The sequence below is a fragment of the Callorhinchus milii genome, unplaced genomic scaffold (assembly GCF_018977255.1).
Source record: "Callorhinchus milii isolate IMCB2004 unplaced genomic scaffold, IMCB_Cmil_1.0 Scaffold3, whole genome shotgun sequence".
Lineage (NCBI taxonomy): Eukaryota > Metazoa > Chordata > Chondrichthyes > Chimaeriformes > Callorhinchidae > Callorhinchus > Callorhinchus milii.
Window position 1 is genome coordinate 29,389,680 of NW_024704744.1, and position 20,181 is coordinate 29,409,860.

General features: G+C 40.9%; 1 protein-coding gene across 1 annotated transcript; it reads left to right on the forward strand.

Annotated features, from left to right (window-relative positions):
- The first annotated feature begins 1,018 nt into the window (after positions 1–1,018).
- On the forward strand, positions 1,019–2,452 carry LOC103182281 (trace amine-associated receptor 1-like). Its single transcript, XM_007899229.1, has one exon. It carries the CDS (start codon positions 1,143–1,145, stop codon positions 2,175–2,177), a length of 1,035 nt encoding a protein of 344 aa, XP_007897420.1. The 5' UTR covers positions 1,019–1,142; the 3' UTR covers positions 2,178–2,452.
- Positions 2,453–20,181: the final 17,729 nt, after the last annotated feature.

Genomic DNA, 20,181 nt, shown 5'->3' on the forward strand with positions numbered 1-20,181 from the left:
GATGACCTGGGTGAGATTGGGAGCTTAGAGTCAGCGAAATCTGAAACAATCTTTCAATTCTTAGCACACCCCAAAAGTAATCTTATCCAAGAATTATTCTATGTTTAAAATAAATTTAATCTGCATTTAAATAAAATCTGTATTGCCCTTAAGGAATGGAAACATAAAGAATACTTTCAGTGGAAATGATATCATAGCAAACTGTTTTGTAATTGCAGTCCTGTAGCTCAGTGGTTAGAGCACTTGCCTCGCAAGTGAGAGACCTGGGTTCAATTCCCGGCAGGGCGAAACCTTGGGCAAGATTCCTTACACCACACGCCTGATAATAATCCTTAAAAAAAAATTGGTCATTTCAATCCACAACTGTTTGTGGGACATTGCTGTGTGCAATTGGCCCCCGCGTTTCGCCCACAAATATACAGTCAATTCACTTTACAGTCTATTCTGTGAAGCGCTTTGAGATGTCTAGAAGACGTGAAAAAGCTCTATATCAAATGCAAGGATTATTATTATTATAATTAAATCTGGCTGATCAGCAGGATTTGGAAGAGGGTGGGGAATCCTGGGGGCAGGGAATCCTCCACTCATTTCCTGTTAACCCTGGAAGCCAAAGCCCTAACAGGTAGAGTAGTCCCAGTTAGACAAGCAGCAGGAAAGCTTGCCAGCAGTCATATCAAAGGAAAGCTATGAACTTTTAGCTGGTTAGACTCCAGCAGTACCCCAACGCAAACCCTGGGGTCCCCAAGCCTTAGCTCTTGACAACCTGCCCTAATAAATGCTGGGAAATAAAATGAAATTGTTGAGTAGACTAATGCACAGACTGTGTCCCTCCAGGGAGAGAGTGTGCATTCCATTTCAACAATCTATCTCTGAAATTTCCATGTGTAGGTGGGATGCATGAAATTCTCCTTTTGGTTTGGATACTCTTAAGCATGGTGATGGGTTTCCTCATGTGTCAGACACCTGGCTGACCAAAAAAAACATGAGTTTTCTTTGTCTTTTTCTGTTTGCAGATGGAGAGATATATACTCATGGAACTTCAGAGGAAAAGTTAAAGAAGGAACCTTTAACTGGAGGATTTACTGAAGGCTTGGGACTATAATAGAAAATTACACACTGAAAATCCTTTAAGGAGAGCTAAAATGGACATAAGTGTTCATGAGAACACAGAAAGTATGCAGTTGTGCTATGAATCTGTGAATGGATCATGCCCCAGAGCAATCCGATCAACTGGTGTCCGTATCACACTCTATTTGCTTGCAGTGTTAGCAATTTTGGTCACTTTGTTTGGTAACATGTTGGTGATCATTTCGATCGCACATTTCAAACAGCTCCACACACCCACCAATTACCTTGTTTTCTCATTGGCAATTGCAGACTTCCTGCTGGGATGTATAGTTATGCCTTACAGTTTGATAAGATCCATAGAATCTTGTTGGTATTTTGGGATCTTGTTTTGCAAACTTCACACAAGTTTTGATTTAGTGCTGTGTGCAGCTTCGATCATCCATCTCTGCTGTATATCTGTTGATCGTTACTATGCTGTGTGTGACCCACTTAAATACAAAACAACAATCACTGTTTCCACAGTCCTAATCATGATCTGCCTCAGTTGGGCTCTTTCTTTTTTGGTGGGATTTGTCATAATATTTTTAGAATTACATTTAATCGAAATTAAGGATTTCTACTATCATGAAATAGCTTGCTTTGGTGGCTGCACACTAATGATGGGTAAAGTGTGTGCATTAGTTTACTCAACAATTTCATTTTATTTCCCAGCATTTATTATGGTGTGTATTTACACAAAGATTTATCTTGTTGCCAAAAAACAGGCCAGAACAATAAATAACTTATCGAGGAAAGTCCAACCCATCAACGAAGGCAATAGTATAGCTTCACAAAGAAGTGAAAGAAAAGCAGCAAAAACCCTGGGAATTGTAATGGGTGTATTTATACTCTGTTGGTCTCCATATTTTGTCTGTGATAGTATAGAGCCCTTTATTAAATATTCAACTCCGCCTGTTTTGTTTGATGCTTTTTTTTGGGTTGGTTACCTGAATTCTACATTCAATCCAATGATCTATGGGTTTTTTTATTCCTGGTTCAGGAAAGCTTTAAAAATTATTTTGACCTGCAAAATATTTGCACCCGATTCCTCAAGAATAAATCTATTCTGAGCAAACAGCAGCAAAATAGAAGAGCAGTGTAGATCAGTGATGTAAAACAGAGAGTGTTCCTGTTTTCCCCCTGACTTGTTTGCATTGATGACTTATCATTTGCACTTTGTATACTTATCATTATTTTAATTTCAGCAGCCATAAAAAGTATCTTAGATATTACACTAAGTCATATAAATGGCATGTGGTTGTTAGGCACGAACAATGGGTAAGCACATCATTGGAGATTTATGAAATTATATAATGGAGTGAAAAAAATGGATAAACATTTGAAGGAACAGGTACCACCATATGTCGAATAGACTGAATGTCCTCCTTCTGTGCTGTAAATTTTCTGATTCGATGACATGTAGTAATGTGATCTTGTGCGTGAATAAAAATTTATTTCCATCCTTTGTGATGAGTGATTAATATGTTGTTGTATTCAGCTTTGTACAATAATGAAAATGTAGGGTTGTCACATTTTGTAATGGTTCTAATGGAACAGATGTTGAGGCGGAGGTAGAAGTGGAGCAGGGATCATAGATTGAAGTTTTGATGTTTTCTATAGTGACGATGATATTTATTGATAGTCTGGATCAGTTGATAACACTCTGAGCCAGAAGGTTTTAGGGTTCAAGCCCCAAATTGGGACTTTGAGCTCAAGCTGACTAGGCTGAGTTTTCCTGCATTGATTGTGGTCCCATCCTTCAGTTTAGATATTAAGCTAATGTCCCATCTGCCTATTCAGGTGGATGTTAAAGATCCACTGACACTGTTCTAAAAGAAGAAAGGGGTTCTCCCAATGTCCTCACTAACAATCCCCCAAATAAAATGGATTGTCACCTCAGAGATGTTTGTGATGTGCGTAAATTGGTGTCATGTTTGCCTACAAATAGACAGTCACTACATTTTACATGAAGTTCTTTGAGACATCTTCCAAACGTAATAGGTGCTATATCAAATGCTAGGATTATTATTATTATCAATTATAAGCTCAAAGGAAACTGACTCCTGATTTAACCCATAGATTGCTGGCAGGTGTATGAAAACTGTCTCTGTGGACTGACTAACTCTGCCTGCTTTCATCTCATGCACGGTGACATTGAAACAAATCAGCTACTCAAAAATCAGGACAGCTTTACTACTATAATAACCGCCAACCCAAAACTACTAAAATAAATCATAAAACCACAATGATAAATTAAAGCAATTGAATAATTAATCTTCCCTCATTCAATTATTCACCTACAGAATACACATCAAACCACTACACATATAAAGTGCTTTGAGACATCTCATGCTATGATAAAGCTCTCTCTGTATCATGTGCAAGAATTATTATGAACATTTTATTTCTTCTATTCACTCTTTGTTATTTTAAATATTGTTTACTCTTTGACCCATGACAACCTTTTCTATTTATTTATTTTAACCTTTATTCAAAGTATTCATAGCTTTAAAACAATTTTTGCATTTCTACTTTTGTTCCAGTTGCCACCACTTTGAAAGGTGAAAACAACCTATTTTTTATAGGCTGAAAAACAACTTGATATAACAACAACTTACATTTATACAGCCTCCTTCAAATGGGATAGAATCTTGGAACACTTAATACTGCCGTAGTTTGATGCCAAGCTAGGATGATAGGGGAAGTGACCATAGGCATGGTCAAAAAGGAAAATCTTCATGTGCAATTTGAAGATGGGCAAAAAGGGGGCAAGGCAGAGGCATTGAGGCAGGGAGTTCCAGATGGTCGGGGTATAGTGACTGAAAGCATGGTCATATGTGGAGCAGAGGAGTCGAGGGATTCAGAAGAACCATGTTGGCTACGTGAAAGGGCAGGTGGAGCAGTGGGTTGTGAGCAGGTTGAGGAGTGGGGTTGTAGAGGTAGGGAGGTGCCAGGGTATAACGTGTTCTGAATGTGAGTATGAGACTAATGGGATTAAGTTCAGTTTCATGATTTATGATATAATATGAATTCCTTAATGATTGCAGCATTGTAATTCCACCCGTCCTCACCAGGTATTTATGATTGCCTGATCACTGGCATGTTTACTAACCTTGGACTTATATTTCTCTTGCCAGCACATGTGTTGAGCTGTAGGTGTGAGAATCTAACATTTCATTTCACATTGCCGAGAACAACCAATAAATAATAAAATATGCTCCCCTGTCTAGGGGCGCATTTAATAACTGCTAACTTACTCCACCTGTAAGGAAGACTGACGGTGTGTACCTGTAAAATGATATCAGAACAGTTTCCCAGACACCTTCAGATAAGTTCACTCAGCACACAACCTTATATCAGGTAGTTCAGCCCACATATTGTTAGGTGTCCTATTTAAAGTCATTGAGTCATTCTCCAGTTGTTTGAATTACTCCTTTCCCTAATACATTAACATTGTGAAATGCTACAGATCTATAAACAACTATAAACTAGAGGAGAGATTTTTTTTTACTCTCCTTTGGTCAGGCGGGTGAGTGTCTGACACTTGGGATAAACCCATCACCATGCTCAAGTGCTCTGGAGCCCTACCCAGCGTGAAGGGCGCTATATAAATGCAAGTTATTGTTGCTAAGAGTATCCAAACCAAGCTGAAAAGTCCATGCATCCCACCTACACATGGAAATTACAGAGATAGATAGAATGGAATGCCCACTCACTCCTGGAGGTATGGATCCTGCTTACCTAATTCCAGAATGTATTAGGTGTAGAACATAAGAACATAAAAATTAGGAGCAGGAGTAGGCCATTCGGCCCCTCGAGCCTGCCCGCCATTCGATAAGATTATGGCTGATCTTCAGACCTAACTCTAATTATCTGCCCTATCCCCATATCCCCTAATCCCTCTATTTTTAAAAAATCTATCAGTCTCAGCCTTGAAGATGTTCAAGGACTGAGAACCTGAGTTCAATTCCAGGCAGGGCGAAACCTTGGGCAAGTTTCCTTACTCCACACGCCTTATAATAATCCCTCCAAAAAAAAACAATAATAAATTGGTCATTTTCAATCCACGAATGTTTGTGGGACATTGCTGTGCGCAATTGGCTGCCTCATTCGCCCACAAATATACAGTCAATTCACTTTACAGTATATTCTGTGAAGCGCTTTGGGACATCTAGAAGACGTGAAAAGCGCTATATCAAATGCAAGGATTATTATTATTATTATTGTTATTATTATTATTATTATTATTATTATTATTATTATTATTATTATTATTATTATTATTATTATTATTATTATTATTATCTACAGCCTTCTGGGGTAATGAATTCCATAAATTCACTACCCTCTGAGTGAAGAAATGTTTCCTCAACTCTGTTCTAAAAGACTGACCCTTAATTTTAAGACTGTGACCCCTGGTTATAGATTCTCCTACCAGGGGAAACAGACCCTCAGTGTCTACTTTATTCAGCCCTTTAAAAATCTTATATGTTTCAATAAGATCTCTCCTAATTCTTCTGTACTCTGGAGAATATAGCCCTAGTTTATTCAGCCTATCCTCATAGGTCAGTCCCCTCATCCCAGGAACTAACCTAGTGAATCTACGCTGCACCCCCTCTAGGGCAAGTATGTCCTTTTTTAAATAAGGAAACCAAAACTGCACACAATACTCTAGGTGCAGTCTCACCAAGGCCCTATACAGTTGCAGCAAGACTTCGCTGCTCTTGTACTCTGAACCTTTTGCAATGAACGCTAGCATGCCGTTCGCCTTCTTAGTTGCTTGCCTCACCTGCAAACTAACTTTTTGAGACTGGTGTACAAGGTACAAGGACACCCAAATCCCTTGGTAGGTTGGCTTGGGACCCCAGAGTGTGTATTAGAGTACTGCTAGAGTCTAACCAGCTAAAACTTCATAGTTTGTCATTGAGAGCACTGTCTGCCAAGCTTTCCCACTGCTGGTCCAACTAGGACCTCCCTACCCATTCTTTGGCTTGCATGGTTGACAGGAGCTGAGTGGGATGACTCCTACCCCAGTGACTTGTCTGCCCTTCCAGGACCTGCCGATGAGCCATGTGCTGTCATCAGCAGTGCCCAGGAATACTGCGGACCTGCCTGGCTCAGGAACCGGACGACTAATACCATCAGGATGGGGTTGATTATGATATTCTCTTGCCAAACATGTTGTCTTGGAGCCAGTTCAACTCCAAGGAGACTCAGCTTACCTCCACCTCAAGGAGGATAGTCATTTAATATCCAACAAGCGCAGGTTTGAGTCCTCACTAGGTGGATGGCAAGTACCAGGAACTCCCTGAGAGCTTCCTGGTGGGCAATACAGCTCAGCAAGAAATATGTGAGAGCATTGCCACCATCTTCCTGTCCGCAGCTCAGACACACATCCCTTAAGCAGCAGATACTTACCTGTGCAAATTAATTAAGGTGGATTCTAAGAACAGGATTTACAACATGTTCACGATCCCAGATTCCAGGTTACGCCTTATAGCAGCTGTAAGTTTCAAAGTTTCATCATCAGCTATGTGAGAGATAGCTGCCTTCGGTGTGGTAGGATGACCTTTACAGGACAACTTGTAACGTGCAGCCACGAGGTACAAATCCAATGCCGCGTACCAGGCTTATTCAGCACCAGCTGCTTAATCCAGGTAATAAAGTGAGGACTTGGCAAATAGTAATGTCCAATGTGAAGCCACCTCCGCCTCCAGGATGCTTAGTGATAGGTCAGTGTAGGCTATGGCCCACCATCCCTGCAGCCGCTTCTCATGTTTGCCATAAATCCATCGATCCTGGACTTTACCATTGGGCTGGAGGAAGCCTCTCCTCTGCATCCCCAGGAGCTCGGATCCATAAAGGACTATTTGGACACAGGTCTTATGTGCCGCAAGCTTGACTTGCATTGGGACCTTGATGTCCTTGAAATTAAACAAGGATAACTAGAGTGCCCTATGTACCTCTGTATGGTCCTTCAGAATGGGTCCAAGCAAAAGGTGGTGTCTACCCGCCAGGTACCAATAAGAGTCAACAATTGAGACTGATACTACTCCTATCTTCCAATTAATATCCTCAATGTCTTCTCTTGAGCTGTGCAGAAAACATGATTCCGCACTTGGGGGCATCCACTATCATGCCCCAACAGATGTTCAAGATGGTGAACGCAGTACAAAAACTCTGCTCGCAGCACAATGGTAAACGCAATATGTTATCTCGCAATTTTGTCAGAAAGGCCTTGAACAGATATACCTAGTACGTCCCCCTCGATGCCACCTGTACAGCTGAACCACAACATCAGTACATTTTATTGTCACAATTGTATATAATGCAATGCAGTTTTTCCGTTGCTGGACATATTTTATCACACATAAATGTTTACAGATTGCACTTTGATCTTCATTTCCTTAGAACAATATTTGATGATTAAGCATTCATAATTTATTGATGGCTTCACTTCAGATAACAAAATATTAGTGTAGAAATTGGCAATTACTTTGGTAATAAATGCTTATGTATACTGTTAGATGGAAGAACACTTCAGTTAATTCTCCCTACTGTAACTTTCTGAATTCTCTTTAACACAGTCAGCAATGGTAACAAGCACCACCACAATAGATGTGTTGTGTTATAGATGAAAGGAAAATATATTTTAAAACCTATTTCATTGACCCTTGTCTTATAAAAGTTGAAACTGGTCCAAGTTGTGAAAAAGTCTTAAATTGACTTTTTATTTGGAAGCTGTTTTTTGTTAAGCAAGTCAGGAACCTGGGTATCTTGTTTGACCCTGAACTGTCCTTTCTCACCCCACATCTGTGCCATGACCGGCACTGCCTATCACCACCTCCACAACATTGCCAGACTCCGCCACTGCCTCACCCCTCTGGCTGCCGAAACCCTCACTCACGCATTCATCACCTCAAGGCTTGATTACGGGAACTCCCTCCTCATCGTCCTTCCCAACTCTTCCCTTCACAAGCTGCAGATCATCCAAAACTTTGCAGCTCGTGTACTCTCACGCACCAGGCTCCGTGACCCCATCACTCCCACCTTTGCCCAACTCCACTGGCTCCCCATCCCCCAGAGGATTGAGTTCAAGATCCTCATCTTCACCTTTAAGGACATCCATGGCCTTGCCCCCTCCTACCTCTCTGACCTGCTGACTCCCTACCAACCTGCCCACTCCCTCCGTTCATCAGGCTCTGGCAGACTCCATGTCTCCCGCCTGACCTGCCCTACCAGCCTCTCTGTCCCCACACTCTGGAACTCCATCCCACGGTCCCTTCGCCTTGCTTCCTCCCTTGCATCCTTCAAGGCTGATCTCAAGACCCTTCTCTTCGACCATGCCTTTGATCTCCCTCCCATCTCTCTGCCTTCCCTCACCCCTACACCACCCCTCCCCCATGCTCGGGCCCCGACATCTGACTGTTCAGTGCTTTGGGACTTAAAAGGCGCTCCCGACATAAAAGGCGCTCAATAAATGTAATTTTGTTGCTGTTGTTAATGAACTACAGAGAAAACAAGTTTCCAAATTAACACTAAGTATGAAAATATTCCATAATACTGCATAATCTTAAATTTCAAGATAAAATAGTCTTAAAGGCTAAGACTGGGTGAAATTTTGGAACTCAGCATGTGTACTGCTGCTTGGGTTGCACTTTAATGCCCTGAATAATAATAATAATCATAATACTAATAAAAATGCATTTGATCATGTCTTCTGGATGTCTCAAAGTGCTTCAGAAAATGTATTGTAAAGTGAATTGACTGTATATTTGTGGGAGAAATGTGGCAGCCAATTGCGCCCGCAGTGTCCCACAAACAGTTGTGGATTGAAGTGACCAATTCTATTATTATTTTTTCTTCTTGAAGGATTATTATCAGGCGTGTGGAGAAAGGAAACTTGCCAAGGTTTCGCCCTGCTGGGAATCGAACCCAGGTCTCTCGCTTGCGAGGCAAGTGCTCTAACCACTGAGCTACAGGACTCCACTTCTTTGATTAATTCGAGTTTTGTTTCTACCTTTTCAATCAGTTTTCAGTGAGTTTATCAAGGCATCTATGTTGGCAAAAGGCCAAACGTGAAGTCTTATGGTATCTGATTTCCTCTGTTTGTTATTATTAATTAAATGGGTAAAAATTCTGTGCAGTGTGAGGTGTGCAGCACTTATGATATTGTATAATTCTAATAGGAAATCACATCAGTGGTCAACAAAAGATGATGCGCAGCATTTTTACCCAAAAATGTGTAAGCAGGAAGAGAACATCAGCAAGCATTCAGGTTGAGAAACTATTTTTGAAGTTCTTGTTGCTTAACATAGTATAACATTTGTTCGAGAGAAAGGACCATTTGAGCTTGTTAAAGCTTTAAAAGTCATTAGCAAGGAATGCCTGAAAAATTCCACAGTTAATACATCATATTAAAAACTGCTTTTCAGTGCAATGATTATGGAGTCTTGCAGCTTAGTGGTTAGAGCTCTTGCTAGGACCTGGGTTTGATTGCCGGGCAGGGCAAAACATTAGGCAAGTTTCCTTACTTCATACGCCTCTGTTTAGCAGTAAGTAAGAATCCAGTTGTTAGTTGATTGGTGTATCGCTTTTCCGGGGGTAATAATCCCTTTTAAAAAAATTGTTCACTCAATCCACGATTGTTTGTGGGACACTGCTGTTCACAATTGGCTGCTGTGTTTTGCCCACAAAATATACAACCAATTCACTTTACAGTATATTCTGTGAAGCACTTTGAGACGTCTCGAAGATATGATAAGGCGCTATATCAAATGCAAGTAATGTTATTGTTATTGTTATGATTAGCATTCAACCAAAAACAAATCAGACATTCATCACTGCAAAAATAATCAACCTACTTAGAGCAGGGTTGGAAGGCAATTACACGTAGGAGTTAGATGGTTGAGGGCATGTGTTTCATGCATTGCAGGTATTGTATCTGTAAGTTAGGAAATATTACCAGAGTTTTACAAATTCCATCCATGTACACAATTATTTTGTCAGCAGCAAATAGATTATCAAAATATGGCTATACTTTTGAAAATGATGTTTTCCTACATTCCGACAGAACAAATTAATTGATTGAAGAAATCACAGTCCTGGTCCCACAGTATTGAATTCTTCAGGAAAACTCAAATTGCATTAAAGACAATCAGGCTGATTTTATACTGGATGAATTAATATGGCAAGGACAGTTGAAGAGTAAATACACACACGTTGCAAACTTGACATACTAAAAGATGTTAAGAAATGTATCTCCTTCTCTCAGACAGAAACCTGATCTTCGTCACTTCAGTGCTAATATTCAAGTTACTTGAACTAGAAGCTTGGCCACCATAAAATTAGAGTATCATCCATAAGAACCAGACAGAAGTGACCCATATCAATGGGTCTAAGCGTTCTGAGATGTTACACTGTGTGAAAGGCACTATATAAATGCAAGTTGTTGTTCAGCAGGAATTTGAACAGCAGCATCGACATGTGATGTTATGAATCCAAGTCAGTGATACAATACAATACAAAATTACATTTGTAAAGCGCCTTTCACGTCGGAGGATGTCCCAAGGCGTTGGACAGTCAGAAGTTTGGACCTGAGCGGGTGATGGAGGGGAGTTTGGAGGGCGGAGGGTAGAGAGTGTAGGAGTGTGGACGAAGGCACAGTTGAAGAGGAGGGTCTTGAGACCTGCCTTGAAAGAGGCAAGTCGAAGGGAATGTGGGATGGAATTCCAAAGGGTGGAGGTGGAGAGGCTGAAGGCTCGACTGCCGATGATAGGGCGGGCTGGGCGTGGGACATAGAGCAGGCCGGAGCCTGCTGAGCAGAGAGAGCAAACAGATTGATAAAGGATTAGCAGGTCATAGAGGAAGGAAGGGCTGTGGAGGGCCTTGAAGGCTAGGACGAGGATTTTGGACTCAATCTTCTGAGGGATGTGATGCCAGTGGGGCCGGGTGAGGATGGGGCTGATGGGGTCATGGTATCTGGTGTGGGAGAAGACACGGGCTATAGAGTTCTGCAGCTTGTGGGGGGAAAAGTTGGGGAGGCCGACAAACAGAGATTTGGCATAGTTTGCCTAGCTATCATGAATGCATGAATGAGGATTTTGGCGGCCTGAGCGCTGAGGCAATGTTGTGGAGGTGGGGAAAGGCAGAGTGGATCATGGAATGGATGTCCACAAGTGGCACAAGTGATGTACTTGTTACCCATCTAACAGAGTGGAGGGTCATCTCTAAATGATTTTCCATCAGAAGACAAATACAGAAGATGTGGGGGAGCAGTTGCAGCCCATCAATGGCTCTAGAAATCCAATAGGAATAGTGTCTTTGGAGGGAAATGCGCTCATCTCCCAGGGGATTAATCATGTTCTTGTCCTTACTTTCAAATCCCTCCACACAAACTCCTTACCTCTTACCTCTGTGAACTCCTGTGACGCTACTGCTCCAGCCACTCCCTCTGCTCACCAAACCCAGATTGTTTGATGCACTTGTGTGATCTGCTCCACCATCAGTGAGCCAGCTTCCAGCCATTCTGCTCTCATTCACAGGAACTCCATCCTGAAATTCCTTCACCTTTCCCTCTCTCTCTCTTTGCCTTTAAAGCCGGACTTAAGACCTATCTTTTTGACCCTGCTTTTGGCCACTTTCCACCTTCTTCAGCTCAACAACAATTTGCATTTATGTAGTGCCCTTCACGTGGGGTAGCATGCTGGAGCACTCAAGCACCCAGCCAGTTCTGTGAAAGGCTTTGAAATGCCTCCTTGACTTGAAATGTGCTGTATAAATGTAAATTGTTGTTCTTGTAATATATCTGCCTAAATACCATTTATATCACTCAGTTTTCAGGATACTGATTATTATCCCCATTGTAGAGATATTTAGGGAGAAATTCAAACTTGGACCTGAATTTTTTTTATTTATGTAACATTTTAGAGGATCCAGAATTTGATAAATTATTGAATTCACTATTAACTTTGAAATTGATTTTCGACATTTCTTAAAAGAATTTTCAGAGAACCCTAACTTTGAAATTAAAGTTGTATTTTAGAATTTACCAATTTCTAGATAATCTGAAATGGTACATTAATAGAGTAAATCAAGAACCAGGTGGAATTTCTCTCTGATAGTTCTCTGAACCTTATAGCAGTTATGATTGAAACTAGGAGCTAATAAAATAATTAGTTGATTATGTTCTTTGCACTGTGCTATGTAAACAGCTAATGAAATAATATGATAATGTACATCTACCACAAATCCATTCACAATTTTCTCTGTTGTCTTCTTGAAGGATGGTTTTGTTAGTAATGCTCTTCCCCACTGGACAGCACCCAAGTATATTTAATTTATTACCTCAAGAGAGGTTGTGAAGAAGAGAGTGATCTTTTCTGCCTTTCCAGCACCTCCTGGCCATAAGCAGAATTTGCAAACAGATTCCATCATGCTGATTGATGTCCCCAATGTGGAAGTAATCTTCTCTGATCTTTACAGTAGCTATAATGGAAAGTTGAAGCTGATAAAATAATTGATTTTATTGAAGATGCTTGACTGTGGCTCGAGCATCTTCACACCTACAGCCGCTCTCTGTCACAAGCAAAAACTGCGCACTACTCAAACATCATACTGGAGGCCAACAATAACTCCAAAATCCTATTCTCCACTGCCCACCACCTTCTCCGTGCACCCACTCAAGCACCCTCAATCATCACATCTAATGCCAATTGCAAAGAAGTCATGGACTTCCTTACCTCTAAAATTGACAGCATTCCCCTGGCAGCTTCATCCTTCTGCCCCGTGTTGTCTACCACCACCCCATTCCATCTCCCTCACCCACCCTGCCCTCAGCTCCTACCCCGGCCCCCATCCTACATTCATTTGTCCCCATCTTTCCTTCCTCCCTCTCATCGACCACTACCACCACAATGAAACCCACCACCGGCTGCCTCGACACCCTCCCCACCCAACTGCTGATCACCCAGCTCCCCCTTCTCTGCCCACTGCTGGCAGACACTATTAACCAGTCACTCTCGTCAGGATCAGTCCCACTCCTCCTCAAAACTGCGGATATCATCCACCTCCTTAAAAGTCCTACCCTTGATCCCTCCAACTTCAGCCACTACCACCCTATCTGAAACCTGCCCTTCCTTGCCAAAGTTCTGGAACATATTGTTGCCAACCAACTTCACTCACATCTCTCTATCCACAACCTTCCAGTCTGGTTTCCGCCCTGCCCACAGTACAGAGACAGCGCTCGTGAAGGTCACAAACAATATCCTCTCTATCTATGACCAGGCCTGCCTCTGCCTCCTTGTCCTCTTGGACCTCTCCGCCGTGTTCGACACAGTTGATCACGCCATCTTCTTGCACTGCTTGTTCTCCATCATCCACCTCAGTGGAACCGCACTTGCTTGGTTCGAGTCCTATCTTACAAACCGCCAGCACTACATTTCTGCAAATGGCTTTTCTTCTCGCTTCCACCCGGTCACCTGCGGGGTACCCCAAGGATCCATCCTTGGGCCCCTTCTCTTCCTCATCTATATGCTCCCTCTCGGTAATGTCATCAGCAGACACGAGGTTAACTTCCACATGTATGCGGATGACATTCAGTTCTACTTTTCTACTCCAGCTGTGACCCCAGTCCCCTGATGTTCTGTCAGCTTGTCTGTCGGACATCAAGAGCTGGATGAGCACAAATATTCTGCAGGTAAATGTCAACAAGACAGAAGCCATACTCTTTGGCTCCCTCCGACATCTTCTGCCCCATGTTTTTGGCCTCCTCAACCTATCCAGTCTGTCCTTAAAATTCTCTGAATTCGTGCACAATTTAGGCGTCAGATTCGATCCCCAGTTATCCTTCCTCCCCCACATCCGGTTCCTGACCAGCACCGCTTTCTTCCACCTCTGCCACATTGCCTATCTCCGACAATACCTCACCCCAAAAGCTGCTAAAACCCTTGTCCATGCCTTTGTTACCTCTCGGCTGGACTACTCTAATGCCCTCCTCGCCAGTCGCCCCTTCTCCACTATTCAAAAAATCCAGCTCATTCAAAACTCATTCAGAAAATGCGCCTGCATTCTCACTCGCACCAAACTTTGTGCCCCGGTTCCTCCAGTCCTTGCCAAACTCTACTGGCTCCATCACAGAGCAGATCAACTTCAAGATCGTCACTCTAGTATTTAAATCCTTCCATACCTTGGCACCCCCCTATCTCTCTAACCTCCTCTCTCCTCACAGCAGTACCCACTGCCTCCACTCTACTGGGTTTGGCCTCCTCCGCGGTCCCCGAATCCTCCGCTCCACTATTGGCAGCCATGCCTTCAGCCACTACGCCCCAAAATTTTGGAACTCTTTCCCTCAATCCCTTTGCCTCGCACTCTCCTTCTCCATCTTCAGGTTGCGCCTGAAGACCTTCCTCTTCAACCGTGCCTATGGTCAGCTTCACCCTCCCCCTGGCTCGGCCTCGGGTTCCTCCATTGTTAAGCACTCTAAAACGCCGCCCAGTGTGGTGGGCGCTATATAAATGCAAGTTGTTGTTGTTGATTGCATTCTTTGCACTGCGCTATATAAACATCTTATGAAATTAACCAGGAGGCAACTAATGTTTAGAAAAAAGGAAAGAATAGCAGAGGAACTACTGGTGAGTATTCTTTACCAATGTGTCCAAGTTGGTGATGGAATCATCAAAAACTTTTGGTTCCGTAAAAAGCTGATAAATGCCGGTACCAGCATTATAATTGTACTGAGTTGGAATTAATAATAATAATCCTTAATAATAATACTGGCTTGCCAGATTGGATCTTCCCCCCATTATTCCAACTAGCCAACGTTTAAGCTTATTTTTTTAAGTAGGTTTTCACATTAAGGGGAAGAAATTCAACCTGGGTTTAGATTTTACTCTATTTATTTAACATTGTAGAGCATCCAGAATATGACAAATTCTGAGTTACAGCCTTAATTTTAAAGCCAATGTTCTGTGTTTTTTTAAAGAACTGTAGAAAACTAGCAAGTTAAAGCTGAATTCAAAATTTTGTCAAATTCTAAAGTCTAAAATTCTATACAAATAGATTAAATCAATACCCGGGTAGAATTTCTCCTCATGAGTGTTTCTGTGAATGTGGCAAGTTCAGCAGAAGCTTAATGATATTGTACAGTTTGAAGAGGTTATATATGTGGAGTTTACATAGCATCTGATTAAGAGGAAAATAGCTAAAAACAAAGTTAATATGTTACTAATGTCCTATCAATTTCAAACAAGTCATAAAGTGATTATTCAGAGGAACTGCTGCCTTATGTCTTCCAAATAAGTGAAAGAGACTCAAATTGAATTAAGGGATATGATGCTTTAAAGGTAAACTGTAATACATTGAAAACATCTATGTAGAGTAGATTTCAGAGGCTATATTGTGCGTACTACACAATTATAAGAGTACATTTTGGCACTGTTTTATCTGTCAGTGATAATAAGAAATATCTCAACATACTTTGAGATCGGCGGTCGGGACGACAGCCTTTCTGCTCCCATCCTCTGGAACACCTCCCTCAGTCCCTCCGCTTCACACCCTCCCTTGCTTCTTCAAGATCATTCTTAAGATCTTCCTATTTGACCATGCCTTCAGTCGTCCTCCTACCTCCAGCCCACTTGCCCTCCATCTCTCTTGACTCCAACTCCCATCTCGGGTGCAAACCTTTGACTGTCCAACATCCTCCCAATGCGAAAGGTGCTATATAAATGCAATTTGTTTCTGTTGTTCTTGTTGTAATATAGAGTCTGTAGCTGAGTGAATTACCTTTAGTCTACAGTGCCCTGTGTTTTACTTAGCTCTCTAAGTGCAAGTGAATGAAAAAGCAATCATACAACATACAATCAGACAGTGAGAAATCTGTGATTTGACCCTCGTTTCCCAGTATATTGGGTGTTAGCCTGGCTGATTTGGTAACACTCTTCCTCCAAGTCATAAGGTTGTGGGTTCAAACATTATATCAGGACTTTGAGGTCATACTCTAGGGTTACCCTTCAGTGAATTTTTGGAGGTGTCATCCTTTGGATGAGATGTTAAATCAAGGTCCCATCTGCTAGTTCAGGTGCTATTCAAAAGTATCCTGGTTAACAATCCCCCATAGAACCATAGAATAGCTCCAGATTTTAAAAGAATGGTCATTTGCTTCATGACTTCGAGATGTTACTGTGAAAAAGACATCGGCCACTGGGTTTGTTATATTTTACAGAAAACTCGGGAGCGTTTTGAGATGTTTTCATGTGATAGGGTGTTATATCAAAATGCAAATACAGTAAACTGCTGATACATCCTGGGCACAGCAAAATGTTGGGCAAGTTTCCTTACTTCACATGCCTCTGTTTACCTAGCAATATGTTGTTAGTTGATTGGCGGATCGCTTTTCCAGGGATAATAATCCCTTCAAAATAAATAAATTAGTTGGTCACTCAATCCATGACTGTTTGTGGGACACTGCTGTGCACAATTGGCTGCTGCATTTCACCCACAAAATATACAGTCAATTCACTTTACAGTGTATTCTGTGAAGTGCTTTGAGATGTCTTGAAGACATGATAGGGTCCTATATCAAATGCAAGGATTATTATTATTATTTTGTGGGTGAAACCCGGCAACCAATTGCAAACAGTCGTGGATTGAATGACCAACTAATTTATTTATTTTGAAGGATTATTACCTGCGGAAAAGTGATCCACATCTTTCTTCATATTCAGTGGTAGGGCAAGATCGCTAACAATGAACATGTTGACAGCACCAGCATTAAGGATATGATCATCAATATTCAGCTCTGTTGGGCTGGATATGTTAGGATAGATGACATACAACAAAAACAACAACATAGATTTATATAGTGCCCTCCACCCCGGAAGGCATCTCAGAAATTGCTGAAGCAGGTGCTTTATGAAGAAATGGTGAATGGCATACGAAAGCAGGGTGACCAGAAAGGAACTACAAGGACACACCGAAGATACACTGGCCACCAGCAGACAGCAATGCATGTTGAAGTGAGAGAAGGAGTGAAAGGCTTTGAGGAACAATGCATGTCAGCGTGGAGGAAAGCAGCACTGGCACACTTTGGAGACGGAAGGATTGGCAACGTCAGAGGAATCACAGGAGAACCCCAACAGAAACGTGGTGTTATGCGGCTTGTGGTAAACAAAGTCTGTCATGTATTGGTCTGTATAGTGATCAATGTCAAACTATCATGAACTTATGCTCTCTTCATTGTTGGCACTGTCATCCTCGTATACGTGGGACACACGTCTAAAGCAAAGTGAAGGAAAGCATTTGAACATGTAGTTTCTTTGTAAACGCATGACAGCACACTTTTGGACGTTAACTTCTGAGAAATGTAAGCACAAAATGTGGTTAAGATCATTGTGCAATGTACAGGATTATTTTCATAGCTTCCATGTCCAAATGGCAAATCAGGCACATTGCAAAAAACTGATTATCAAATTACACATCAAACGTTTAAGATGTAGATGAACTTTGCAACTAAATAAACTAAATTGGTAGCCCAATGATAGTCACCTCTCCGTCTGCAAACATTAATAATTGTTGGCATGAGTTCACAAATAATTCTGGATTCAGAGTTGTCAATGCACTCATTTATCATAAGCTTTTAATCATACACTTCTAGGAAATGGATGCCTGAAAAGACAAAAGACAAAAGAGAAGGTCAAAAGCTCACTGCTTGCATGGTATTCATAAAATTTATTTTATATATTGTACAAGAATAATTTAACTGAAAACTGCCACAATGGAGGGGAATTGTGAGATTATGATTGTGCATCTATGCAGACTTGTTTTCAGGACTATTTTGTTTTAATATAATTTTTTTTCTCTCTCTTTAGATCTGACTAGGGAGTGCATTATTCTTGTGTTACTTTGGTGGTGAGTGAGGTGATCTTCTTCAACATCTGTTCAATGCTTTTGTAGAATGTCCTCTGACATTCCCTTTACATTTGGGAAAGGAAAGGGGCAGAACTTTGCTCCATCACTTGCCAACCCTGAAACTTACAGTTAGAAAAATCTAATACAAACAAAAATAATATTATTTACACTCGGCACCAAGAAGTATTTTATGTCTCTGTAAATTGAAATTAACCCTGCAATTAAGAAGGAAAACATACACAGAACATTTCCGGTGAATAGCACAGATTGGCTCAATGATAGAACATTGTAAATAGATGATTCTCAAATTGGCTGGATGTAATTAATGGCAGATGTGTGCTGGCAACGCTTTCAATTTCCATTTATAGTAATGATAATCCTTACATTTGATATAGTGCCTTTTCACTTCAGGAGGATGTCTCAAAGCACTTCAAAGAAAATTGTGTAAAATGTAAATGAGTGTGTATTTTGTTGGCAAACATAATGATTTATGAATAGGCATGGGAGGGGAACAATTTCATAGTTTGTTAATGAAACCAAATTAGAGGATATGGAAAATTATGAGGAAGAACACAAAAACACTGCTGCATGAAATAACCTGTTTAATAGAGTGGGAAGATGACAGGCAGATGCAGTTTAATATTACCTAATGAAATACAAAATACAAAAATACTCTTTCTTGTTGCACCCTAATCATGATCTACATCAATTGGATATTCTCAATAATCATGGCCTTTAACATGACGATTTTCAAATGAAACGTAATAGAAATAAGAATTTTTATTGTAATGATGTTAACTCTTTTTTCCCAATTTGTTTCTGGGCAATATTTCTATCTCAATCCAGTAAAAATACTTATTATCTGTCCTAGTTTACTTCTTATAAATGAAGTCTGTGTTCTTCGCCCGAGTAAAATGATAGAACCAAATCCAAACACTGCAGATTACAACACATATATCCTGCTGATGAGAAACATATTCCATCACCTATCAGTTAATAAATCAAATTGTTTGATTGCAACTGAAGAATGATTTTAATACTTAAATAATGCACAATCATCTATTGTTATGGGCCCTACATAAAAGACGTGCCCAGTGTACACTATTATGCATTTTTACATTTTTAGTAACTAATTGCTGGCATTTGGGGAATACAGACATTTTGGACTTTGAAACATTGATGAGAAAACAAATCTAATAACATGTATACTATATTTGTGAAAGAACATTGCTTAATTTTGTTAAACAAAATTGAAATCTCTAGCAGCAGCAGTTTGGGGCAATGTGGCAATATGTGTGGTTGACTGCATGTGTATAAGTGTGTGCATGTGTGCATGCACATGGATGCCCGTATCTGTGTGTATATGGTGGTGGGGGGGATGTCTATGTAAGTGTGTGCGTGGAGGTCTTCTTGGTGGTCGTCAGAAATTGCATTTCAGAAGCACTGCAAGTAATGCGATTGTGAACACCTGTAAAGCAAGTGATGATGCCATTCGATGTTGATACTATTTAGCTGCATAAAAATAAATCTAAATATGACATGCCACCATTAACTAAAATAAATCAGTCAATATAACTGTCATGAGACTCACCAAGCTTCTATGATTTAATTTTCGAGAATACAGATTGCAATCTGGAAAAGATTAACATCCCAAATGGAAAACTGTACTGTATGGCTGCCTATGTATAGATGCCTGTGTGGATGTCAGTGAGGGAATGCATGTGTGTCTGTGTATGTTTCAGTTTATCATTAAAACCAAGTATGGCCATGTACACTGTATTGTGCTCTCACAGTTATTTTCCCATTTTCATTCTTCCAGTCTTTTCTTCCCATTCACTGAGCTCCTTACAGTTGCATGTGGTCTTTTTTCATTTGAGACTCATTTATTCTATCACCTTCCAAGAGCACCAATGTTCACTTGTACAACATGCACACGTTACTATGCTTGAGAGTATCGAAACCAGATGGAGAGTTCTGCATATGTATTTCACACACATATAGAAATTTCCCTGTGGCTGGAAGGGAATGTGAACTGTCTCCTTGTTCCTTGCTTACCTAATTTCAGAGGATGCAATAGTAGTTTGGGGGATGGTGTATGATATGTAATCAATGTGTTTTAGTTTACATTCATTTGTTTTTGGTCCATTTTTGTTTTCCGTGCATTCTAGG

Bases quoted from the DNA above. Each gene is read 5' to 3' on its own strand.
- LOC103182281 (XM_007899229.1), top strand. From the start codon at position 1,143: ATGGACATAAGTGTTCATGAGAACACAGAAAGTATGCAGTTGTGCTAT.